Genomic DNA, 27,252 nt, shown 5'->3' with positions numbered 1-27,252 from the left:
TGTGAACTCTGGAAAACCGCTCCCCACCGACAGCCCGACCGCCGGAAGTCATTGGTGCTGAGTCCACTAATGAAGGAGCGATCGAAATGAACATTGAGAGCTCCCAAGCAGCTTACGGGAACCTTCATAAACATACCGACAACAACCTTGTTGCAGTTGCTACCTTCGACAACGAATGATTTCGCCTGAAAAATCCCTATACTTCCCTCCTGGAGCCCTAAAAGTGCCGGGCCTTCTTCAGAACCAGCGCTTGGATACCTTTTCGTTCCAGCCTCACAATATCTTGCACTCCATTGAGGAGACAAAGGCAACAGAAAATCTTCGTGAGCGAACGTCTCCAATACGAGCCTGGGCGAAGACACACAAATACAAAAAGAAAGGACCAATCAGGAGACGTCATGCCGAGCCCAAAGTTAGGCTTCAAGAAAAAATTAGGTGGTCCAGACAAGGAGCCCATAAACCTCTGTCGCTCCAACATTCACAATGGGAACCTGGCTTGAAAACACCGTGGCGTGACCCGAAGGTGCAACACGTTGGACGGTATAAGCACTGGTGGCGGCGAAAACGCTAGCTTGATGTTAGAGCAGTGAATATGCCAGTGTTATCACGCCCAACCAAGCAAAAGAGACGCCACTGAAGAAAGAATGTATGCTACTCGACAAACCCGAGCGTCCAAGATATCGGTGAACCTTGACATGAACAGAAGAGTCGTTCGGCGGACGGGACGGAGTGGTCAGGTCCAGCAGCGTACGTTTCCTCTGCGGCACTACACTCAAGCACCCCATACAGCTACTGATCCCTTTGGAAGCCACTTAGCCTCGTCTGGCGGCAGGGGAGAGAGTTGTGACCTCCTCTTGGTTACCCTTGTAGCAGACGATGCTGATCATCATCATTGTGATTATGGTACTCACGCACTATTGCATGCTCTCGTGGCTGCACCGGCTCGCCCTGTCTTTATAACACATTCTCTTAAAGCCTCATCTAATCAAGACGTGCCGCTCTGCTTTCTGAACATCGCGGTGCAGCTGGAGGACCCATAGTTTCAGCAATGAGTAGTTAAGTCAGTTTAGGTGAGTGGCTGCTGCTCTTCGCCTGTTTAACGGCCGTGGTATACAATCTGTGATCAAGGTCTGGGGTGCCGGGAAAGTTACCAGCTGCGCCAGATGTTGAAAGTAAACTGTCCCTTGCGCAAGAGGATTTGCGTTGAGACATGAAGGTATCGAGAGGGCGAACGAGAGGCTCCTGGCTATGGCGAGCGCAAGGAACAAGTCTCGCCGCGTGGTGTACAGGGCGTGGTGAAAGCTGATGGACGCGGCAACAAGGTTTAAAAAAATTCAAGCAATTCGCCCTCGCTGCTACATACAAGAGGCGTGCGACGAAGCAGTGGTTGATTTTTACGTTTATGAGCCTTTCGTAGGGCTTGCGGCTGGCTTATCGTGTACCGGTGCCGCGGGTGCCGAGGATGGGGGTTGTCGCTAGCTGCTCTTAGCAGCGGTCGTATGGGCTCTTCTCGGAAGGAGTGCCCGGAGACAGGGATACTTAGGTGTGATAGGTGGAGCCGCAAAGTTGAGGATAATGTTTAGAGCCCACAAATAGAACGTCCAATTGGGTTATCGCCTTCACATTCCTAGAGGATAATGTTTCGAGCCCACAAAAAGAACGTCCAATGGGGTTATCGCCTTCACATTCCTAAAATGTTTTAAATACCCCCAAATTGTTTTATTTTCCTGCAGGTTGGATTTTGGTTTTCTTCGAACCCCGTTAGGCTTCAATGTTCTCTCTGCATACGAATGTAACAAGTATTTAAACCAAAGAGAAACCACCAGCTTCGTTATAAGCATTTGCGCGTACTCATTTGTTCAACTACCCCGCTTGCAATTTTCGTCTACGACATACGCTTGCAAGCTGAGAGCCGTTTCCGAGTGAGTGGCAGCACTAGAACGATCCAAAATAAACGCCCTCCTCAAAATTATACGATCTGCTTTTTCGGCTTTCGCCTTCATATAAGCTGTTTATGTGGTTCTTATCAGACATATCTTTCAAATATTCACTTTCAGAACTGTCAGTAAGAAATCATTGCGATAACGAAAGCGCGTGCTGCTGTTAGGATTTGCTGCAGGCGTAGAAACGTGAACTAGAACCTTTGGTCGAAGAAAATGTTGTGACATTTCTGGTCGTGTTTTTGTTTGTATTTCGCTACTAGAGTCGACAACAGAAGTAAGTGTGAGAACATCCGCCACGTTCTACGGTGTAGACACATAGAAGAAGCGTCAAAAGCAGCCAGCTTTATAAGAAGTTGCTGTGCAACACAGGTCACATTACTCGCCTAAAGAGTGTTTTCTGAAAGGATTCTCCTTTGTGCCCAACGTTTTTGTACCAGCAAGACATGCATATTCTGGCTGCCGTACTCATGTTGACGGCAACCATCAGCGGTGAGTTTTGCCTCGAACAGTGGCTTAATAAAAACTTTGTGCATGTCCACTCGATATATATATTTGACTCTCTTGTTTTGACGTTGTCCCGTTCAACTGCGTTGCCATATAATGCTGGTTTTAGGAAAGTAAACATTTGGTTTAAGGACTTTTTTCCTTGTTAAAAACGGTCGTATATGTGTTTTATTCTCAAATCTTTTTAGACCCGGGTTCAGTTATGAATTTAGGGGCAGGTTTTGACAGCGAACCTGCTTGGCAAATCATTATTTTTCGCCTCCGCAGTTACAAATAGCAAGAAGAAGACCTGCTCACGTGGGCGCGTTCATCGCGGGTACCGCCTAGCCGATAAGAAAACAAAAAAAAATGACAAGCTCTCGTGTGTACTTGCCTCGCGGCCACCGCCTAGTACTCCGCCACACGTTTTAAAGGCAAACGTTCCCTATTAGGGAGATTGGCCAACATTGCGGCGACCACTTGGCAGTGTGAAGCCAGCAAAATACCGAGCGCGCGTATGTCCCTGCCTCGCGGCGGCCGCAGAGCGTCCCCGGCGCACGTTCGTCACGCCAAGCATACCCTTTCAGGGAGGTTGGCAAAGATTGGCAAACAAAAGAACTGGAGCCTCCGCCGTAATCATGGTAGCACTTGCCGGAACCAGAAAGACTCAATCGTTCGCCGCAGTCGTCGTAACACTTAATCGGGACGAGTCATAGCGTGCGACCACCCCAAAATGTTTTCCGATAATTATAACTTCGAAAAAATAAAGGAATCTCACACTGATAGCAACAACGGTCGAGTGAAAGTCGTTGCGGCAGCGAAAAAGACGGAAATCCGCGCAATCGTGAACTTACAGCTTTGTGAGGGTCAGGAATTGGCGCACAGCTTCGCTACCGTCAATCTGTACGCATTAGTGTGAACTTCCTTCTTTTTTTATTGCTGCTTAGGGGCAACAATTACGCTCTTTCCAGTAGTCATTAAATTCAAGGATAACCTAATGCTCTTGATCGCTTTTCATAACTCGTTTGGTGACACTGCTTCAAGATGCAGCCCAAAAGGGCCCTGAAGGCGTTTTGAGCAGAATAAACAATTAGCGCAATCGTTAGGTTGGGGGGTAAACGTCAGCTATGCCAAGTAAAACATTTTTAAATGCAGCCGAAAGTTCACACTTTCGTTGCAAAGTTTGTGGCCACGCTACCATCTTTTCCTGCATGTTTTTGGCTCCACTATTTTCTTCTGCGTACGTCAGCGATTATCGCATGTTCGTCATGCGGCAGAAGACTTGCAATTGGTCGGCTTTGTCACTAACTTCCGGCGAAGATAAACGCCGTCTGCTCAGCGTCGACAGGTTGCGGCGGCTCCTTTGGTTAATTACTGCCTCCCGCAGCACGCCTAACAATAACCTGTTCTTCCATATTTATCTATTTCACCTTATTACCACGCTTTCCGTTAAGGCGCATTGGCTAGGCTTACACGACGACATGACGGCGATGCCGACTTCCAAGTACGCAGAGCACCTTGTCACACGACGCCGACGGTGACACGAAAGCGTCGGCCGTTACCACGACCGCGTGGTGCAATGTTACTGGAACAGCTTGTTGGCGTGGTCTGACTGGTTCACTGCCCGAAGACGGCGACAGTACCGATCGGACGAACGGTCGTCGGAAAGTGGTCGAGAAGCGCAAACTGCATGCGCCCCGACAACAATCATGCTGAAACGAATGCGGCTAGGTTATGTTAGTTCTTACAGTGTAATACACATGGTAAGATTCACGAAGTTCATGACACTCAACGCTAGCGCTAATGTAATCTCTATTTCGGCTTACAGCGATTCGGCCGTTCATAGTGGCAACAATTTGTTTCCCGGAGTTGCGAACTGCACATTCGTGTGCGATCGGCCGCGCTTGTAGAAAAAATGGCAGCATGTCCACTCCGTGGATGATGGCGAGGGTGCGCAGTACGGCGACTTGAAACGACATCCATGTTGCGCGCCCAGTGACATGCGATTGGCGCGCGGACCGTCAAGCAATTTGAGCCGTGAGTGGCACCTTGATTATTTCCTAAATGTAACTGCAACTCCCAGCTCAACTCGAATTTCGCTTGATTTTAGCTTGATGGTGGTGTGCGCACGGACAGACGGTGACGGACATTGGGAGGTTTTGCTGTACTCCGCACTGTAACAGGCGAGGGAGTAAGCCGTTTGAGTGTCGGACACTATCTCACGGTCGTAGCCCAATGGGTGAAAGGAGTCACGCTAACTCTTTCTGGTGTACCAGACACAGGCTCGAATCCTGCCAGTGCCTGTGTGATTTTTTGCGATTGCAAATGCTATGCTCACAAACGCGGACGGACATTTTGCAGTCCTAAGGTACTCCGCCCCTATTACAAGCTCACTTAAGAGAAGAGTTATTGCAAGCTCATTATGAAATAAGAAATCAATATCGACCGAAGTTTTAGCGGAAAACGTAAAACGAAAGCGCGGTGAGCACTATTCCCGCCGGGCGAAACCGCAGCCACGGCCGAAACGGTGCTGTTCCTAGACATCAGCTATGATGTACATCACGTAGGTTATTTCATTGCTCCAGCCGTTGTGCTGTAGCGCAGTGGACTAACGCCTCGCGCTCGCGCAATGAAATGCGCGGGTAGGAACCCGACGTACTGTTCTTTTAGATGCAAAGCATGTCTTCCTTTCGGCTCCGTCGTCCGTAGTCCGTCGTCTGTCCATCCACCGGCCCAGGAAGACACCGGCAACACTGCCGCTCCAGGAGACCTTTAGGGGAAGCTTGCTCGTCTCGTGCCGACCCAGGAAGACACCGGCAACACTGTCGCTCCAGCATCTCATGGTCGGGGCTATGTCCCTCCCTTGTTGTGGTGCCGTCAACACCCCCACTGCGCATGCTCGACTCATCTCGGGCCGGCCCAGGAAGACACCCATAACACCGTCGCTCCAGGAGCCATTAAAGGGTAAGACACCACCGGGCGTTCAGCAAGCCGAGCATGCGCAGTGGGGGTGTGGACGGTGCAACAACGACAAGGGAGGGACCTAGCCCCGTCGCATCGAATAAAATTACACCATCTTACCGTAGGGGAACACTGAGTAGTATGCGAAACAGCCATGGGCTCAACGCAATTTCCCATTTCGTAGTTCCGGTAAGTGAAAAGTGTGGTATTTACTATGGAAACCAAACTGTAAATATAACGGTAGCTACGTACCTCAAACTAACGGAAACGACGAACTGAAAACTAATGGGCATTTGAATCGACCGTATGGCTGCTTTGCATACTACCCAGGGTTCCCATACGGGAAGATGGTGTAATTTTTTTTGCCTTCCAAGTGGCACGGTTTGGGAAGCATATTTGTGAATCAAAAACCTAATTTTTTGGTTGAACTGTGGAACTGACATATGAAGCGTCAATGCGCCGTAGAAGCCATAGGCAGAATTTGTTCACTGTTAAACTCGTGCTTTCTATATGTAAAAAGGCAATTGTACTTTCAGGCGACCACATACTGATGTTGTATCTTAGAAAAGTTGGTATGCCTTTATATACAGGGAGCATAGTTTCCTCCCATCCACTTAAACAAGACGCAAAGTAGGCTTGAGGTTTGCCATGTAGGGCCGCGGCGGGCACGCAAACCATCCACATATGTCAATTGGCAGCACAAAGCACGTACGAAATGAACGAAGAGCCTTTATAGAGAGGAAATGGACTCCAGACCTTCAGAGAAAAAAGCGAGGGTGGAATACGTGTTTTCCGTTATTATCTGCATAGTCGAAGGACGACGCATGCGCGCGCGGCCCCACAATTCACACTACTCTTCCGATAACGCTAGTAATTTTTGTTACTATGTACTTGTCCAGTATTTCATAAACAAAGGCTGGGTATGCGGTTTCCCGGGAGGTAAGGAGGTGGGGGAGTGCACAACGCAAGTCCTTGTGCCGTACCGCACGCAACCCTTCGGCTGCTTTTTTGTTGGGTTTCAAATTACACCCGATAGAATAGCGGAATGAAATACTACAGCTGCCTGTGTACGTGCGCGCATTGCGTTCCCACAACACGTCCAACCGCGACATTGGCGCCAATGACCGGTCAAATAAACAGTAACTTTACCGACGTCTGCTCGGAACGCATGCACTTTCTCACTTTACCAAATCTTGAAGCGATTCTTTAGTCATTCGCGGAAATATTTTAGACTCTAATATGTACCAAGACATGTTGTCGCCGCGAACGCGCAGTGGCAGGGTCGTTTTCCTTTCGCGTGATCTTTCTGCTTTGTCAGAAATCATAAAAAACGGCCCAAACTGAATGCAGAAAGTCACACGGCTTCATCCCAAAACCATCGTGCGACGCAGAATACCGCAGGAGATGACGCGCGCCACCGGATGTTCTGGCGTAAGTCAGCGAGAAGTGCGGCATCATGGGCCTTCACGCTCGTGCAGTGCCAGAAGGTATACGACGCGAGGGTAGAACGAAGAGCGATCCAAAATGCAAAGTTTTAATTTGCAATACCTCCGCTAATACTGGCCGCTTTAACAAAACTCTCGACGGAAGTGATTACTAGAACATTTACTTACCTGAAAATGTGAACTCCTACGTATTGGAAAAATATCTTGCAGGGTACCTTTTAAATTATAGCGTACTTTCAGAGATGCCTTCAGTTGTTTGGTTTAGCTATTTTAAATCACCAGAATCCACATTACTTTCCTTATAAGGTACTGAGTTGTGGCGACTTCGGTTTTCTTGGTCATGAATTTTTGCGGGTATTTCACAGCTTTGGACATATCCTCTTTGACAATTTCGTTCACACACAGCACAATAAAGTGTGGTATAAATAGCCTATTTTACAAGATTTCACAGGCAGCTCGCTAGCTGCTGTTCCCCTGCGGGAATGCAGCGCTCACGCCCGATGCCTCCACTTCGCCCGCCGTCAAGTGGCGCCAAAGCGCCGGCTGGGTTTCTCAGAAAACCACCATATGGCTCCGTAGCTTCCCGCGAATATAGCTCCCACGAATGTGAGCCACCTATGGACCTTACCTGGTTGCCTCGGACCTTGATGCGCCCGACAAACACCTAAGCAAGCATGGTCAAAACTTTTCAAAACATTCTTGCCGCACCCGCGGCATTTATTCCTGAAAAATGTTCACACAGAACTAATATATGCCCGGCAAGAGGGAAACGCCACGAAAACCACGAACATATACGACGTGCTCGCATGAATACGCGATTCAAGATAGTAACGCGTTGCTGCAACGAATGCGCATGGCGACAATGGCACGCAGAAGGAAAGACAAAAAAAATTGACACATGCAATATCGCTTTAACAAAGTATGGCACCGACGCCCCTGAAAACATTCCAGAACTTGCTACTAAACTCCAATATGCTTTACTGTGGGGCAAAACTACTACCCGGAACTATAACAAATTGCTTTTTTCGCAGAACAAGGTATTAAGAATATTGGAAATTAACTACGGCATACCACAATATCACCTATATATAAACTCTCTCTAGAGCACTCACTTCTCAAGGCAAATCAAATATTCTACTACAAATCACTAAAAACATTAAGGACAGCAATTTCCAACGCTGTTACTGGAACATAACATAACGTGTGTAGACGACATCGACGAATGATGTCTACAAGAACAAACTACAGCCGGGCACACACAGGTTAATAAATCCCCTCCTTATTGAACAAAGTTCTGAACCAAATTAATTTCCGTCAACGGTTCTCTAAAACACAGATTAAAAATGTCCTGTTAAAGCAGTTAAAGGGACACTGAAGTTATTGGTAAACATTGCGGGATTACTAGCGCAAATTGTAGTTCGGAGTCCTTAGGCCTTGTTTCGACCACTCTGAGCGCGTTTACGGGAATTTGTTTTGTACAAAAATCAATTCGAAAATGCTGTCCTCCTCTCTCCACCCTCGCCCATTTTCTGTGGCATTTTCGTGTGACATCAGGAGGAGATGAGCTGGCAATTGGCTGCGCTACTGCACGGCTCGCCGACCTTCCGACCGAGTCAGCCGGCCCAGCGTTTAGTCCGCCGGCCGCCGACTGGTCGTCGCAAGTTGCTCGCTCAGTTAAAACTACGCCACAACACGTTTGTGAATGGAAGAATGTGCCTTTCTTTACATTGTTAGTTTGTACACTGTATCAAGCTCCGAGTCCGGGTCACCCCACGCAAGCACTGCACAAGTGCACATATGCAACGCTTCGCTCACTTTACTCTGGTAGGAAAATATAATGCCCCTTGAAGGCGGGAGAAGAGTCAGCGAGGTCAATATAGGTACTAAGGAAATAAAATCCCCTGAACCTTTTACCGTACAGCCCAAAACTAGAGAGCCGTAAGCACGTTTTTGCGCTTGGTGAACAACCACAGCGGTCAGCAGCACGAACACACATCTGCGAACGCTTTTCCACTAAGAAATGCAATTGCTAGACGTGAGAGATTGTGGAAGTTTGGGGGACGTTTACTGCACGAGCGCTATACAACAAATAGTCACCTAACGGACTTGAAATTCTAAAACTAAATAAAAGTGTAAACTGGTTATGCATTTTATACCTCATATATATCCCTCTACGGCAGGGCTGGCTCGTGGCCGAGTTGTCTGAAGCGCTAGGGATTTTCGTTTTGCAAGTAGCAAGTTGGAATCCCCGACGGTTCATGCTTTTTTTTTGTAGATTGGTTTTTTTCGTTTGCGGCCGATGTTTTCTAATCTGAGTTCACCATTTTTGGGCCGTAACGTTCACTGCTCCACGAGCGAGTTCGCAGAACGCGCGCAGACTTACACTGACGCCGCGCGCTAGCCAGTTCTCGTTGCCGTGCTGTTGCCACAAGCACCGACTGTTTGCGGGCAGTGGGCACAGGCTAGAATCAGCACACCCTTGGCCGGTTGAGAACACGCTTTTTACAATACAGGCATGAGTGAGGCAAGCTCCGAATATGCGGGAAAAGCGCATGGCATTTGAGCGTCTGCGGTGACGCGGAGGGCCTTCATCCACTGCGTAGGCCTCGGCTAGTGATTTATACGATGCCAAGTTGTCGTGGGAGTCTTAGGCATATTAAAGCCAACAACATGGCAGAAGCGCGGTACGACGATTGCTGAGATATGGAGAATGCCCATCCAAAGCTGCCGTCGGATGTCAAGCATGTTGTATTACAGAACCGAAACCGAAACTTCTTTGAATGCTAACCTTGGACATCGTCCAATCACGGTGCCACCTCCTCCCGACGTCACAGCCTGTAGTTGGTGCGGCCACCACAGACCGCGCGTGGTATTTTTTTGTCTTTCTCGCTTTATAAATGATTTCCAACCTATCAACCGGATAAACGATCAAAAGTGTGGTAATTTGAGCCAGTCTACGCAGTGGAAGCAAAACCGGGAGCATGACAAATTCACTTCAGTGTCCCATAAATTGCATACAGCTCAACTTTACCAAAGCATGAAATAAATTGTTGCCGTGAAATTGTAGATATCTAAGCTGAAGTAAGTATCTGTTTCGTGTGTAGTTAGGTGTCCGTTTACTCTTTGCACTACAACCAGGAACACGGGAGTGTTGTGATACCATTTCTTGTGTGAAACGAATTTCGGTATTCTTTTGTTTAGTGCAAAGTAGTCGCACATTTAGCGTTCGAGGCCTATGACTGCTAATGTGTTCTCTGTAGTATTTTGGTGCACTCGACTGCAAGTGTGCAATATAATATACTGTGTCCGCACGCTAACAGCCATCCGGAGCAGGGGCCTAGTCAGGCTCCAAGCCTCAGGCCTCTGCTCCCTTTGTGTACAGAAAGAAAGAATGAAACAAAGAAAGTAATAAAAAAAGAAAGAAAGAAAGAAAAAAAAGAAAGAAAGAAGGAAAGAGAGAAAGGAAGAAAAGAAATAATGACGATTTAAACATCACTGAAGGCTTCATTTTCGAGTTTGCACTGCAAGTTCAAGGCACCTGCAAATTTTATTTGCGTTAGGATTTTCTGACCATTCTGAGCAGTCCTTCAATACATTATGTTGCCTGGTTGTGATCAGTGATGGGCCGGGGACACAATAGCAGCAGAATGTACGCGCTATATTGAAGTAAGTGTGCGTTATCTTGAGTATAGCACGGTTTCCTAACGACGATAGGAAAAGCCAAGGTGTTAATAATTGAATAAGGACCACACAGACTGGGAAGAACGCTGATTAACACTTTGAAGACTATATTTAACAGGATACAGTTCAAACCCAGGACTTAAGCATAGTAGACGACGAGACGTTATAGACAGGACCAGTTTGGTTCACACAGAAAGCACAGCCAACAGTTAGAAAGAACACAATATAGTCCGTCACGATGTGTTTCTTGCGGCTTCAACACCAGGAACGGCAGCGTCCAACATCCCGCCCGTGGCGTTAGCAGTCGGCGCAGCAGCACAACGACGTCGCCCAGACGCGCTCACGAGCCATTGCGGATGGTAGCAACGGTTTTGTTCATGGTTGACCGTGGAGCAGTCGTCCCACGGGGTCGTTTCCACGTAGCCGCGCCCTGCTCCGTCGCTTGGCTTCTAACCGTCGTAGATCGAGCTTCCACGATCACTCACGCGCGGCCCCTCTTCCCTGTCGTCGTCGCTGCAGTTCCCGCCGACTCAATTGCGCGGTCAGTCATCCGCGTTGGCATTCTTCACATCAGCACAAACTAAACAAATTTGTTAGAGGACCAAACAATTATTCTACTATTCCCTATTCAGGAGCCGAAATTGGCCACGGGTCATAGCGCACCTACGCACAGAATGCAGTCGAGTAAAAACAACTATGTTGAACGACGCTTTGTAACTGTTGAGTTGCAGACGCCCACGCAAAGCGCGATACTGCTGGACGTCTTTTCAATCCCCTGGAGTCTTCTAGAACCAGCTAATTGGGTAGCAGCACACAGTATGCCAGCAGAAGGAAGGTTGCGTATCCAGGTGTCGAAGTCTGGCTCGTGTATCATGCCTTCTTGCACCACCTCCTTTGGCCTCGGGAGGTTGCATAGACGTTACCGGTGTGCTGCTTGCATGTCGGGGTACCCGGAGCGTTGAGCCTAAATGCCGCTGTGACTGGCACTCCAGGCCTTTTTCGGTTGCAGACGTTGCAGGATTGCATGAGGTGCTTCGCATCTCTTCCCAAAATTCGGCCAGTAGAGTTCCTCTAAAACTCGATAACTCGTCTTCCGCAACCCCGCATGTCGACGAATGACGCTCTCATGTGCTTCTCGGAGGACTGACTGTCTGAGAGTCTGCGTCATTACTATTTGCTTGAACATCTTTCCTGTTGAAAGGCGAGGTAGGCGATGCAAGAAGTCCTCACTTTCGAGGAAACTGTGCTGGTGGCCTCTTGCAGAGCGAGACTGCTTCCCCACTTTCCGGTAACAAGACCTCAATGTGGGGTCTTCCCGCTCTTCTTGAGCTAGGTTTACCCGGCTGAGGTTAGCGGACATGAGTAGGGGCTCCTCTAAGCATATGTCCTTGAGGTGTTCACTGCTTGCCACGGTGGAAATATGGCAGTAACATTCCCAAGGCAGCGTTCATCCTATGCAGCTCGTACCCGTTTCACTGGCGCCGACGCCCTCACATGTACAGTGAGGGTATGGCATCTGGCCTCTGTGGGACTTGGTTTTCGAGGTTCTACTTGGACGCTCGTAAATGCCCCATGCGATCAATTTGTCTTTGTCGCCCGATCCGCTTCGACAATTGTCAGAGCTGTGCACTGGCATGTTTCTCTTAGTGCAGTTTTTGTGCTCTTGGATCACAGTGCGACAGTTTTGCGGTAGGTGTCCAGGACGATCGCATAAAAAGTACGTCTTTGTTGCCTTTTCTGGTGTGTTGGCTGCACCCTTCGTAACTTCCTGCGCGTCAATCGGAGCCTTCCCTAAGTTCAGAATGTTTTGCGCCTCCAGGAAACGGTCCGTGACGTCGGCCAATACACTCTGGGTGGCACACTCGCATTCTGTCAGAAAGACCACGAGCTTCAGGTGGCAGTATCAGTGGAACTTCCCGAAATAACCAAATCGCGGAGTCCTTCATACTTTTTGGAAATGTTGGCCATTTCCACCCAGTGGTCGAAGTAGCTGGAGAGCCTTGCCGCAAACTGCCTTCCCGTCTCGCCGCTTGCGCCACGAGCTCTCGGAAGCTCCTTCTGATACCCTTGTGCCCTGAATATAAACCGTTGTTCTATCGCTTTCTTGACCTTGGCGTAGTCAAGAGACTACTCTGCCGCCATTAGGCCAATTACGGTCAGGGCTTCCCCCGAAAAGCACATACTGAGGCCGATGGCTCAATGCTCTTGCGGCCACCCCTGGCCAGTCGCCACATGCTCAAAATGCTGCAAGCACGCGTGGAGATTGTCGCGGCTTTTATCAAAAAGGGTAGCAGCTCTGGGGACTCGCGAAGGGTGCATTTGAATTGCTTACGCCATCGGGAGTAACGGTTTTGGTTCCGTTATAGCTATCTTGCAATGCACACCAGTGGTTGAGGCATTATTACAACGACTGAGCGTTAGGTCTACTTTACTCTACAAAAAGGTTTCCCTAACTCGTGCAGCAGTTGACTAGGGATACCTTTTCTAGGCGCACAAAAAATGGAATCCACTCTTGCGCTTGCTGTAAAATATTTCTCCCAACAATAGCTGATAAATGTGGTCCTGGAATATTAGACATTTCTTGTATAATGCAGGAAGTTGTTACGCCTGAATAAGCAGTCTTAGCTACGGTCTTTCTATGTCCAGCAAAATGGGAGAACATATATATGGAAAATTCTTATTGCAACAATGAGATAATTGAAAGAGAAAAATAGCGCGATCGACCACTCGCTCTACGTGAGACGTAGCTAGTGAAAAAAGAAGCATATTGCCTGAGATGACGTTCGAAGCAGGTGATATGTTTTTCGGGGAGGGGGGGTAATTGTTTGTAAAACATCCGTGACGCAACATACAAGTTTCGAATGGTTTCCGTGCTGTAGAAGTTGAAATCGGTTTAGTGGTGAGGGTTGGTTGTTACACAAACCGCAAAAATTCAGAAGTACACTGTGACCAATGGAAGTTCATTGCGAGAAAGTAGGTTGTTTCCGGAAGCATAACTGAAACCAAATTAGTTTTCTGCTTGCAGTTCCACCGGACACGGCTTTGTCACGATCAGTAGCGAAGCACAATTAGCCCAGGGTGATACGTATGCAGTTCGAGTTAAGACTGCGTGGATATGATTTTGCGCTCCTTGACAATATTCTACAAAACGCCTTTTTTATACCTTTGGCAAGTAAAAATATGCTATTTATTAAAGCAAAGGTCTCTAGCTCTACTAGCCAACGGTTCTTCCATGGCGGACGGGACAACAAACTCTTAACTCCTCAGGAGGCGGCGGCGGGAGAGGGAGGTGAGGCGGGGTGTTTCAATCACGGAACACACTAGATATGGCGCCGCGAATTTACCTAGCGTTCCCCGCGCGGTTGTGGTGCTCGCCGGTGGTGGCGCCGGCGGTGCGACTTTGTTGTCTGCTTCAGCGGCGATTGTTTTGGGCCTGTTTTAATGAAGCTTCGTGTCCAATGCGCTGTGCCTTTGCACGGCTTGATTACCTTTTGCGAGAGCACCTTCTGGGTAACCTGCAACTGACGGAATTCAGTTGTGGTACGGCAATCATACGTTAACGATTGGTTTGCAGGGCGGGAAAGCAAAATGTACAAACCCCATACAGACATCTGGTCGCTGGAGAAAAGGTCGCTTTCGCGCACTGCTTGCCAGGAATGGGACGGCGTCTTCTATCTTCCTTACACCAATTCGGTTGTGTTTTAAGAGGTATTACAAAAGGCGAAAGGAGCGACTGGTTCTGATAAATAGTGATTATAAAAGTTCCCTCAGCTTTCTGGCAATTCTCAAACTTACTAATCTAACTAGTTTAAATCGGTATAAATGGGAATCACTAAGCTCACATGCCGAATTGTTTCGGTGTCTGCGCTTGTGTCGCGCGGTGGTTCAGCCCGAAGGTTGCAAATCCTGATGCCTGGCTTCACCTGTGCCACCTTACCAAAGACGCGTTTTCTCTCTCCCGACTCCCGGCCGGGCTACAGGTGCGGCGTCCGCCACCCTATACCGGCCGTGGCAGACGCTGCTGCTGCGTTTAGGACGCCGCCGCCGCTAATTCCAGGTAACGGCTGGCAGAATCTCTGGTTTAACTTTTTGTAGAGCCACGTGTGTGGATTGAGGGGACGTCACATGGGCAATCCTTGTGGGTATCGTGTAAAGCTTTGCTTTCCAACCACCTTCACGCGTGGATTGGAGCCAATTTTTTGTCCTTCTCAAAAATGTTCATTCGTAAAAAAGAGAGCCAGCCCAAAAAGCCTGCCTGCATCAGCCACATTATGTATACAGGGGGTTCTTGCGTATATATACAGGCACTCTCACTATGACTTTTCTGGCTTTCATTTATGTGGTTTTACAATAGCTTGGGGTGGAGCGGATTCGGCAGATATTCTGAGATAATGAATGACAGCCTACCGTTGTCCCTGCAGAAGAAAGTGTATGACAGCTGCTTCTTACCGGTACTCACCTACGGGGCAGAAATTGGAGGCTCACAAAGGGGGTTCAACTTAAATTGAGGACGACTCAGCACACAATGCAATGAAAGATGGTAGGTGTAATATTAAGAGACAAGAAGAGAGCGGAGTGGGTGATGGAACAAACGCGTGTTATGGACATATTAGAAGAAATTAAGAAGAAGAAATGGACATGGGCAGGGTATTTTTTGCGAAGGCAAGATAAACGTTTGTCATTAAGGGTAACAGAGTGGATTCCTAGAGAAGGCAAGCGTGGCAGGGGACGCCTGAATGTTAGATGGACAGATAAAATCAAGAAGTTTGCGGGGATAAATTGGTCGCAGGTAGCGCAGGGCCGCGGTAATTGGAGAATATAGGAGAGGCCTTTGCCCTGCAGTGGGCGTAGATAGGCTAGTGATGATGATGATGATTATGATGACAATAGCTTGGTGACTTTGTATCAGGGTAGCACCGCATATTACGGACGAATGCAAACTCTTTGCAGTCTCTGGAATTACTCTACCTGGCTGAACGTAGCTGGTCGCAATGAACTCGATCATTCTACTACAGGCCGCCTTATATTCTAGAACTTGCTAGAGTAACTGAAACTTCCCTAATTTAGGTGTGCACATTACTTGATTCCGGCTATAGAAATCTGTGCTAATAGGCACAGTGAATGCCAATATCTATGTGCGTGTATCTCTGTCTGCCTGTGGGTGGTTGCGCGTACTTTATGTGCAGGCTTTCGTAATATTTGTTTGTGGCACTGCACGCCGGTAGCAATCCCGCTTGATATGTGAAACGTAGCTGTAATGGTGAAGAGCAAGGCGTTCCTAGTTTGTGGTTGGTGCCATTCTTCTGCTGTGTCCCCCTACACAAGCTGAGTGGACCTGTCTTGAAGCAATTCAGATTGGCCATGTTCATGATCACCTGCCTCCCTCAAACAGAACTAATACCTTCTCTTGCAGCTGGGGTTCAGCAGAACACCCTGAATTAGCTTGTACATCAACGTGACTGAAAACGTAAGCACAAACTTGAACTTGTTACACAGGCAGTGGCACTGGCAATATACACTGGCCATTCCCTACCCACCTCACCAGCCTGCCTTGAAACTAGACGTCCTGTGCAGCTCGATCAAGTGAGGATCAACCGGCCGCTGACTCGATTCCACATTCGGTCGCCCGAAACACAGACGCGCATTTCGCGTATATACGCAAGTACAGTAGCCGACCGATTTTAAGGACCTGCAGGGGAACAAAAAGTAGTCCGAATAAAAGAGCAGTTCGAAAGACCTTCGAGCCGCAAAAGCGAACTTTCGGAGTCTCAAAAATGACAACGTGCACGACGGGCGACCCAGGAAAAGCCTGACGATGAGGTTGCTAATAGTACGTGTTCCCTGGTGCCTAAAGAAAACTGGTGTCAGAAAAAAATTGTGGACACGTACGACCGGTTTCCGGATTTGAGTTACGTGTCCGCCGCATACTTAGCAAATTATGGCCTCTAAGATCAAGGTTTGTTACCCCCCTGTGGGGAGTCAATCCCTCCCCCATCCAAACTGAAGCTATGAGGGTGGCTTAGAATTCAAAACGGCGTCGTTCTGGAGTGGCAGAATGGCTCTGTCTTCGAACAAATTGCCCGGGAAATCGAACTTTTGGCTTAATTTTGTCCGAAATATTCGTTGTTCAAATGCATTACTCCCTTGGAACCACTGGCGGATCCTTGGGATAGTGCGGAATATCCAGCGAGTCTGAAATGTTGGAGCGCGAAGAAACGGTCTGCTACAGTACAGGTGGCTAAGAACCAGCTCGAGGTTGCGCAGATATCTGGAAACGCGTGGGCCTTAGACGATATTTTGACCACAGCGGTGTAAAAGCCCGCTTATCCACCTGCAACTCCTACCCGCGTCTCTAAACTACTCACTACCCTGCTGTATGTGTTTGTGGAATTACACGCACGCCGGGCGGGCTACAGGTGGGAGCACCGGATTTTTTTGAGAAAATGGCGGTTTCACTGTCTTGCTTTTCAAAGAAAGTACAGCGAATTTACGTTGCGTGGCCTACAACTTTTCAGTCTCGAGAGTCGTTCTGAAAATACTTGACACACACCCCGATCTCTAAAGCTGTCTTTCATCCAGCTTACTACACACGCCACTCACGATGCGACTCAAAAGTTTTTGCGATCTCACATTTGCTCCACAATCACTGGCACTGCTGACAACCGATTTAGACTAAGAATCTTTCCAACAAAAGGGGGATTTGCGCTTGCCACACGCCCTCTTACCCCAACGCAAGAAACCCAGCTCCGCAGGAGACGTACCCGCAAGGCAGACTTGATGCGTAGATGCGTGTGGTGCTCTCTGAGCTGGGATAACCCGGACGTGGCTACCATTATACCGTGTTGCGTGTGCCAACAAATGCCTCTTCGCTACAGCTCCTGGCGATGACACTGACAAAACTCGCCCACTATCAACGTGTCCTTACCGCTTATCGCTTATTACCGCCTATTATCGACGTGCCCTTAATGAAGCGAGATGTATACACCTTTGCGGTGCAGAACTTCAAATCTGCGAGAACACGACCTTCAGCGACAGCTGTGGGGGCTCCACCATTGATCCATTTTGGCCTCCCTCTGGAAGACGAGAGTGAACGAATAGCTTTATGATTGTGTTAGGTTAAGCCGTATGGCATATAAAAAAGGCCTCCTTACGCATTTGGATTTGGTGTTAAAGCCACCACGATTTCAAAATATAGGTAGTATTTGAAAAAGGGCGGACGTTTTTCATTATGTAAACTTCGGTCTCGAACAAAGATCTTTCGACGAATAATAATATAAGAAGCATTGATAGCATTCACATATTTTCCTAGACCTAACCATTAGGTAATATGGGACAGAACAAAAAGAGTGTTGACGTTTGTTAACTCTAGGTAAGTACCACGTGCAACCATTAGTTTACTGATGCGTGTCTTGTGTTTCATTCCTGTGTCGTGGCCAGTCGTATAACCATATGCCTTGTGATGCGACAGTGCGTGAGCCGGAAAAGGACTAGTGAATGATGGCTAGTGTATATGTTTCAACTCATATCAAGGGCAATTGTTTACATTTAACGGAACAGTTGCAATACGTTTGTTGGCGCAAATCAGCATTTCTGAGAAATATTATGCTTCCGGTGAAGTTACTTGCAAAATGGTTACTTTGAATGGCTTCGCGATCTGGGTTGGTGTGTCGTGCGCCGAGCCAAACCTTAACTGCAACAATAGTAGGTTAGCCGAACCAGAACCAGAACAGACTGTTTTTTTTTTCAGGTTGACGCCCTGAATTAAACCAGTGTCGCAACTGAGATCACCAGCAATATCTTAACCGGTTGAAATGAACGTAAAATAGAAATGTAATATTCGACCACGTTTACAGTAGTAAAAAAGGCATCTCAAAATGAACCGACTATCGGGAAATTGTACGGGGTTTACATGTTTTCTTGTACCTGATCACTATTTCTTCATGTGCAGAAGGAAGCGCTTCTGATAATGACATTCCAAATGATGAGAAACAGGATGCCATGCCTGAAACCGTATTTCTGGAAGCATACATGATGTCGGACACAACCCACCGGAAGCGGTTTGGGGGAATTACGGAAGCATTCATATACTTTTGCACCATGCTAAATAGTGTAAGTTGCAAACTAAAGAAATTGTATCGTCTATACGGGCCATTTATTTCCCCGTGTGTAAGTCCTCCAGAGAAGAAGTTTGAATACAGTGGTTTTTAACAACAGGGATTTTTCTGGAGCACTAAAAATTGTGCAACTGAGGAGCCTCATTATTTCGAAAAGAAAAATTGCAGTAATCTGGTGAAACGGCTGAAATAGCACTAGCTTGAAGGTATTGCAGATACTAAGCTTGTGAAAAAAGGGCAGCACGTAACCAAACAAATTTGTGCCTGCGAGGGGAGAACGGCACGTTGGAGGAGACGTGAAGGTGGTAGGACTAATTCTTTAAATACGTGTCAAACAACGGCATTCCATTTTTAATGAGCCCGCATTCGCGTAATAAATACAACGTTTTGAGTTCCGGCGTCCTCCAAAGGCGAAAACACAACAATGTACTCGCAAGTGTTGCTTACAGTGGTTGCAGATAGAGAGCTACCGAAAGGTGTCCCTTGACGCGCCGCTCCTGCAGGCAGTTCATCTTATGCGCAACATTGGAAAGGAAGGAATTGAGATAAGCAGAAAATGTAGACACGCCAGGAACACCAACACCGAACCGTCCAGGAAATGGTGTTTACTAGCAAACACTTAGGAGAATAACTCAAGCTACGCTCCGAAAACCGATGACATTTCTCCAGCTAGGCGATAGCGCAATGCCGTGACCTGATTGTTAGCGATTAGGGGAAGGTTACGGAAGTAGAATGTTCGCTTCTACATCATGCACAACATAGCTGGTGTCATTTCGGGGGTGGCCCAATGGTTGTGCCCGCACTTTACGTATGGGTCATGCATAGATCAGGAGTGATGTGGACGCTTAATAACTCTGTGACACTAGAGCGAGGACATGTGCGAAAGTGCGAGGACATGTGCGAAAGACACAAGAACTGCCAAAATAAGAGTACGGATTTACTACGTTAGCAAGAGACTGCACGCATGGCCAAAAACGTTTGGGACTCATTTTGAGACAGAGAAAAACAATTACCGGAAAAAGAAACGACACACGTGTGGAGTTGGCACTGCGTTCCCGCGTCTCGAGGCGTAGTTTTTACGTATAAGGTGGTTTCGACGTGGCCGTGACGTCGCCCGAGCGTGGGATTGCGTATCTCGGGGTGTTAGAACGAAGTCGCCCAGCTGAATCTAACAGCAGGTTACGTGTTAGACGAGGTAAGCTCAATAAATCGAGCAGCCCTGTGATGCCCGAAAGTTCCGTCTAAGAACCCTTCATTCCTACAAAGGAGCATGCCTGAACTTTACCCAGGCGAAAACGACGAGGCGCCAGTGATACTTATGAAAAACGTTCCGCTTTTGGAATATAATTTATCATAATAATCATCGCAATCATCATCTCATCTTTTATTGTACCATTAAGGACTTCTTGCGGGGTTTTACATAAGGGGAGGGAAGTACAAAATTGCACCATCGCTGATGGTCGAAGGTAGAGACATGTGAGGCAGGTTCATACTCAAAGGGCAGCAACATTTGCAAGTACAAATATACCAGATGTAACTGTAACAATAAAAAAGAAAATAACAACAACTGTTGTAATTTACGAATAACTGTTTGAATACTGAGAAGTCATGTTCGTTGATTATGGGTTCGGGCATGTTATTCCAAGTTTCTATGACTGTAGGTAAAAAAGATTTACTAAAAGCGTTTGCTGACCCATGTAGGCGCTGTATACTTAACGAGTTAGAGGCCACGCGATGAGCGGGCAGGAGGGAGGAGGACTGTATTTCGTTGTGAAGGGGAATCATAAAAAGTTTATGTAAAAGGAGGAGTCGATAAACTTTACGGCGGATTTCTAGGCGAAGAGGTTCAGAGATATCTTAATAGTGGTATTAAGTGAGCACGGGCTGTAGCGGCCGGATTCTGAATTGGTTCCAGTGAATAGATCAAGTAATTTCGGTTCGCAGGATTTTGTTAACGCAGATCTGATGAAGGAAGTGGTGACGCCGTTTCTTACTAGCTTCGAATGGGCCAATTCGTAACTTATCCAAAATAGCTTATCGAAAAAAACGGCGTCCCCATTTCCTGTCTCAGATCTGCGTTAAACGAAATCCTGCGAATATTTGGTGGAACGAAGTGTCAACGCTAAGGTAGAGTGGTTAAGAGCGGCCGGGTTTCCAGATGACTGTGTTCTGTAGGCGTCCGAGAGGAATCGCCGAGAGGTTAAAAGGGCAGGGAGCATCGATCAGAGCAGGGGAAAAGCAGCAGATTCCGAGGGCGAGAACATAGCGGTGATTCCATACCTTCATTGCATGTCTCATCGCCTAAAGAAGATAGCATCAAGATATGGGGTGCGCGTCGTGTTTTCAACGCAATGCAAGTTGGCGAAAATTTGGCCAGTGGTGGAAATGGTTCCAGAAAAATTACCCCACCTTCCCGTAAGGCAACCCTGAGTAGTATGCAAAGCAGCCATGGGGTCGATTAAAGTGCCCATTAGTTTTCAGTTCGTCGTTTCCGGGAGGTTGAGGTACATAGTGTCATGAGTCGAGGTCAACCCCGCAATGACGCCCTTGAGAAAAAGGTCGAATAAGAGAAGGAAAAAATAGATCCAGGTAGGAGTGGAAGAAGACATCGGGCTCCCGAAGAGCGAAGCCTGGGGTTACGCTACCCAGGGCACCGACGTCGCCACACAAGCTTGGACGGGAGCGGGCCGACGACGCTTCGGCTCCGTTCTCCCGTCGCTGCGTCAACCCATGCCTTGGCGGCTCCAGCGGCGACGGGCGCCTGCATTCGGGAAGCGGCATCGCACCGTCCTCCTACGAAACGACGGTCCGCACAACGGCGACGCCGAGAATCAATCCAGAAGACCACGAGGGCAACGTTCTAGGAATCGAGTCCCACATTACGACAACACAGAGGTATTGCCTACAACGGCAAACTTCAGGAACCGGGTCGCACGTACGTCGGTAGCATAACATCGCTACGACCGCAAGGGGGCAACAGCTCTTTACTGCAATACTTTGACTGTCACGTAAGCGCCAATGACATAGGTACGCCTTGTGCCTAATGAACCGTCATATCAAAACATCCAGATATTGAAGGTATATCTGTCTTCACATTGTAGATAATTTATTGTGGAGTGTTCGGTAGTTTATTAGTTCATGTGGAACTGTTTGCTGTGCTTTTGTGCTAGCGATAAATGTTTGTTTTGCAAAGCCTGCGTCGCCTACCCATGTCCTTCTTCTTTGCCGGTCAGGACGCGTGACAAAATATTATACCCCGTCTTTAAGAGTTTTTTCTCCAAAAAACTTCTCACCAACCTCCCCCGGGAAGACCACGAGTCACTAAGTCCACCCCGCCGTTCACTTATCACGCAGTCATTGTTCATCGTCACATTGTTCTGCCTCCAATTGTTGACAATCACGCACTCACTGTTCACCATCGGCGTCACCATTGTTCTCCATGACTTTTTTATCACCGTGCACTTCACTGATGTCGCGCACTATTCCCGTTCTGTTCACACAATGTTCAGTAATGCCCCAACCAACCTACCAGCGTCTCTCTCACACCACGTTAGTCACACCGTTCGATGACAATAGATCACCCCCATGAACACTTCTCTAAATATACAAAAATTCAGAATGACACAAGGGTATGCTGTTTCGAAACTCTCTTCTTTGTAAACACCACTGTACCGAATAATTTACCCCTCTATACATCCACCAGTGCTTCTCTGACTTATTGTACTACAACCAGTAGTGCACTACCACACAATAGTTGTCTTCCCAGAAAAGTTGTCGCCATGTTTGAAGCCTACTGTTATGGGAATCCCGTTTCATTATAACTTTTTTCCGCCGCGTCCATTCAGAACCTTTGGCTACACTGTCACTAAGATTTTCACAATGTGTCCCCGTTTCTTCATCGATATGCGTCCCCGTTTCTTCATCGACTTGCTAACCGGTACTTTTCGAATGCTATGCTTCTGTGCTCTACCCGGAAGACACCTGAGCCGTTTTGCCTCCTTCAGCTTCTCGCTCGTTTAAAAAAGCTGGCCCTTTCGTTCAATGCCATGCTTTCGAACTTGCTTACTCAGTGCTTGCAAGCATTCTTTGCATTGCATCAATGGCCCATGCATTAGATACCGGTCAAACGCGTGAAGTCGGTGCTCTTGCACGACTCTAGACAACTCGGTCCTAGGGCGCTGCCCTACTAAGTACAAAAAATGGTACTCTGCTGTTCTGGTTTGGCCTCTGTAACAACTTCTGCACCTGAGAAGTCCACTTGATTGTCCAAAGACGTCGCTCTGTCCTGAAGGACAAAGTTCCTCTCCGCAGCCGTAGGCACTTCTGAAGGAACCTTACTACACCCTTGTGGCGTGGTACTGTTCACGCAGGCATGCGGAGAGGCAGGCACCTCAGTCTCAGTAACGAGTATTTTGGATACTTCTAAACCGCAGAAGTCAGGTGTTCCGGGGGCCATCAGCATTCCCTCTCTCGATGTATTCTCAGCATGGTGACCTCCATGCGGCTGGTTTGCTGCCTTGACATACTCATAGCGTTCATGTCCCTGCGGCTGGACTCCCACCGTACCAGAACCAGAACATTCAATGTCTGGCGCTTCAAACTCGGCTTCCTCCTGAGTTAGCTGCAGAAAGCCCTTTTCGTTTTCTTCTCTATTTCGTGCGCACTCGTCACTGCATGCGATGCGCGTGTCTTGCCTTCCACGTGCGGCAAGTTCGATTCTTTGTGCTGGTTTGTAAGTTTCTTGGACGAGGCGCAGCATCGACTCTAGCCGTTGTATATCTTCCTGCAATATTGTCCTTCGTGCTTCAAACGCCTGCTGCTCTCTGCGACTCTCTTTCTCGACTATCTTAAACGCCTGATCCTTGTTCAAACCGTGCGTTAGAACTAATGTTAGAAAATTTCCCCAATCCATTCTTCCACGCAGCCAAGACGCGTGACTAGCAGTTACTGCGCCAGTATCCTGGCATGCTCGCCATGCTCGCCAAATATTTTGTCACGCGTCCTGACCGGCAAAGTCCTGACCACTAAATATATATATATATATATATATATATATATATATCAGATGGTAGATCAATCAGGCGGTAGAGAAGTGTGCAGAGTATACTCAGCCCCTATATGTAGCCTTCATAGAAAATGAGGAAGCATTTGACTAAGCCAAAACCTCACCAGTCATTCATCCATTAGGGACCAGGCTGTAGATGAGCATTATGTAAGAATACTAGAGGATATCTATAAATGGTCAACAGCTACCATCGTCCTCCATAAGGAGGGCGCTATACTACCTACAAAGGGCGTCAGACAAGGAGACAATCTCTCCAATGTAATTCTCAGTAACTTTACGAGAAATATGTCGACGATTTCATTGCGAAAAGTAGGGCGTTAGGGTAAGGGTTGGCCACCTCAGTAACCTCAGCTTTTCTTCTGACGTTCCCTTGTTAGGTAAAGCATGCGAAACATGCTAACTGCAAAACCATGCAAAACTACAAAGCACGCTGACCGCACTTAAAAGCAGAGTAGAACAGGGGGCCTGAAAATTATTATACAGACCACTAAATATTGGTCAATATACTGGGGTGAACACGGCGGATTGAGATAGGTGTGAAGGAAGTAGAAACGGTAAGCGGATATCTTTACTTAGGCAAGTAGTGACCGCGGTTCGCAACCATGAGGCAGTGATTATTAGAAGGATAAGATTGTTGTGGAGGGCATTCACAGATAATGAATGGCGGCCTACCATTGTCCATGAAGAAGAAAGTGTATGACAGCTGCATCTTACCGGTACTCAACTAACGGACAGAAACATGGAGGTTCTATAAAAGCGTTCAACCTAAATTGAGAACGACTGAGCGGGCAATGGAGCGTAAAATACCAGGTGTAACATTAAAGGAAAAGAAGAGAGCGGAGTGTGTCAAGGAGAAAACTAGTGTTAAGGACATATTAGTAGAAATTAAGAAGAAATGGATGTGGGAAGGGCATGTAATGCTAATGCCAGTTAAACGTTGGTTATTAGAGGTAACAGAGTGGATCTCTAGAGACAGCACGTGTGTCAGTCACGGCTGGAAGTTAGATGGGCAGATGAGATCGAGACGTTTGCGGAGATAAATTGGCCGCTGTTAGCCCAGGACCGGGATCTGGGATGATTGGAGATGCCCGAATCCCCTGGGCGCCAGTGAGGGCGCCCAGGGGACCCGACCAGTGAGGGATCCACCTTCGAGCGTGAAGGGGGGGCGCCCAATGGATCCGGTCAGTGAGGGATCCCCCTTCGTGCGTAATGGGTTCGCGAGCCCGAACCCAACCGACGAAATAAAGCCGATGCGCATGAGAACAAATTATCGGTTTATTCCAGGAAAACCAAGACAGGGAAAACAAACAAAGCAAGTTTGGAGGCTATATAAATAGAGTAGATCAAGCAAGCGCGGAAAGCGCGTAAAGAAAACATTGCGGCAGTTGAAGCCCTGCTTGTCCGAAGGGTTACAGCATTGTGACGTACACTCACGACGACGTCTTCAGTGACTTGTGCTGACGTAAGGGTGAAGAGCTTCCACCGCGGACGCTTGTTGCTCCTCGCTTTCCGGGTGTCATGATCTTGGCTCGCCGACGCCAGTGGCCGCAGCTGCTCTCGCGTGTCCCCCGGTGTAAAGGCACGAAGCTTTGCGAAAGAAAAGCTGCAAGCGCAGTAACCAGCCAATGCACCATCAGAGCGACAAGGACGGCGGCCGAATGGAAGAGAAGAAAAAAGAAGCGTGACGGTCGTTCGCAAAGAAAAAAAAACATGGCGTCTTGAGACTCGGACGTCGGTTAATTACAAGTGGCGCAGCCGACACGCTTTCAAGCCCCGAGGCTACCCAGCCTCCGGACCTCCCCGCTATCCAGCTGCAGGAACTGCCCTCAGCAGTGCCCAAGGCCTCGCGCGTCTTCCAGCCCTGCTGCCCGAGTTCATCAAGGGGGCCCCGGTCTCAGTAGGAGCGCGGAACGGAGGTAACACCCAGAATCCAGGCGACCTAACATTGGTCGTGGCTTCCAAAGCGGTCTACGTCTTCTGGACTCGCCGCTGCTTCCACCGTTCACTCGGTGCTTCGACATCTCCCGATGACGACCAGTGCTACGCGTGGCGGCCACACTTCTTGGGCTATCCAGGCCCTCACACAGGTGTGCCGGCGGCTCGCCGACGTCATTCCTGCCACGGAATACTCGGTCCGCGGCAGCGCGTTCTCATCGTGTGCCCACGCAGACGTTCCGGTATTCCGTGGATATCAGGACGACGCTGTTCGGTGGGTACAGCTTATTGACACCATTGCCCCTTGCCACGCGGGCCCGAACTCATGAAGAGGTCAGTCGCTGAAGATCGCCTGCACGACGCTGCCCGGGTATAGCATATGTACTAGGGAAACGCACATTCGACCTGGGAAAGCTGGATCGGAGCGCTGCTTGCTGCGTTTGGTGACTTCTCAGGCAGCGACGACGCCTGTTTCATGGAAATGCGCCGCCGGCACCAAGGCTGCGGAGAGGACATTAAGGTCTACATGTATGACAAGCTCCGCCTGCTAGTGGAGTGCGGCTCCCTTGGCTGTCTCTTGCAGCCAGGCAGTACGTCATAGTTCGCATTGTTGATCCCCCAAGCTGCAATCCTCGCGTTGCAGCCACCTGATTTGAGCCTGCAATATTTTATCGACCTGGCTGTAGAATGGCAACCGAGAGCAACCCGGCAGGCACATGAGCCATGCCTACAGGCATCGCTGCAGACCCCGAAGGAGTACCGTGGCCCTGATCCCAACGTGAATGGGATCAGGGCCACGTGGCAAGAGGACGTGGCAACCACCAATGTTACCCAAATTGTTACCGGTGAAGGAGCCACGTGTTCTGAGTCTCCGTACCAAGCTTGTAACCAGCCGACCGTTTCTTCCGTGGTGATGGAGGCCTCCCTTAAAGATGAGCCGCCTTCGGCTGCCGAAGGTCAGAGAGTTTTTCCGGACGGAGGGCCGATCACTACCGGCGCTCAACCTCTGCCTTCTGGAAGCGCAAAACAAACCGGTAGAGGCAGAGCAGGTCTAGAACCCCAACAGCTACGCCTGCAAAAATGGCTACCGTGTGCGTCATCAGGGAACGTGCACGAGGGTCAACCACGTCATACTCTTGAGGAGCAGTGCCACCAACAAGTCGGCGCTTTTTCTGCCGACATACAAATGTCCACCGGAGCAGTGGCCGGATGTGTCGACTCTCATGCCCATCTCCGCTAGTAAACTAACCGGAGACATATCGGACCACTTGTGGAACATTACAACAACCGATACACCGAGCGGCGCGTCCGGAAGCGTTTGTGAAGCCTCCAGTTATGGACAAGCCATCATTTTAGCTTCGTCCGATGAGCCTGAGATTGAAAACATACCGCTAGAAGCTAAGGACGAGATAGCGTGAAGCATCTTAATCGATAACGAGGTTGAAGGACAGAAGGAGGCAACCGTCAGAGACAAGGACTTTTCAGAGACCCTTTTTTGAAGCATACAGCCACAAAACGGAAGGTAAGAACACAGAAGAAAAGATCGACTTACCCAGCATGGACAAACCCGAACAAGATAACAGCGGCGGGACGAACCCGCAGAACATGATCATTCCGAAAGCCGC

At 48.4% G+C, this 27,252-nt stretch overlaps 1 protein-coding gene across 1 annotated transcript in view; it reads left to right on the top strand.

The window, feature by feature from the left end:
• Nucleotides 1-27,252, top strand: part of LOC144163898 (uncharacterized) — a 94,958-nt gene that overhangs the window by 40,593 nt on the left and 27,113 nt on the right. Inside the window, exons 3-5 of the mRNA XM_077694566.1 lie at nucleotides 25,510-25,779; nucleotides 26,083-26,217; nucleotides 26,314-26,583. Of these exons, the coding sequence (XP_077550692.1) occupies nucleotides 25,510-25,779; nucleotides 26,083-26,217; nucleotides 26,314-26,583 (675 nt within the window). The remainder of the gene's footprint in view (nucleotides 1-25,509; nucleotides 25,780-26,082; nucleotides 26,218-26,313; nucleotides 26,584-27,252) is intronic.

Source organism: Haemaphysalis longicornis, unplaced genomic scaffold (assembly GCF_048455015.1).
Source record: "Haemaphysalis longicornis isolate Haplotype H1 unplaced genomic scaffold, Haemaphysalis longicornis Haplotype H1 scaffold_13, whole genome shotgun sequence".
Classification (NCBI taxonomy): Eukaryota; Metazoa; Arthropoda; class Arachnida; order Ixodida; family Ixodidae; genus Haemaphysalis; species Haemaphysalis longicornis.
This window is presented reverse-complemented; position numbering and strand designations above follow the sequence as displayed.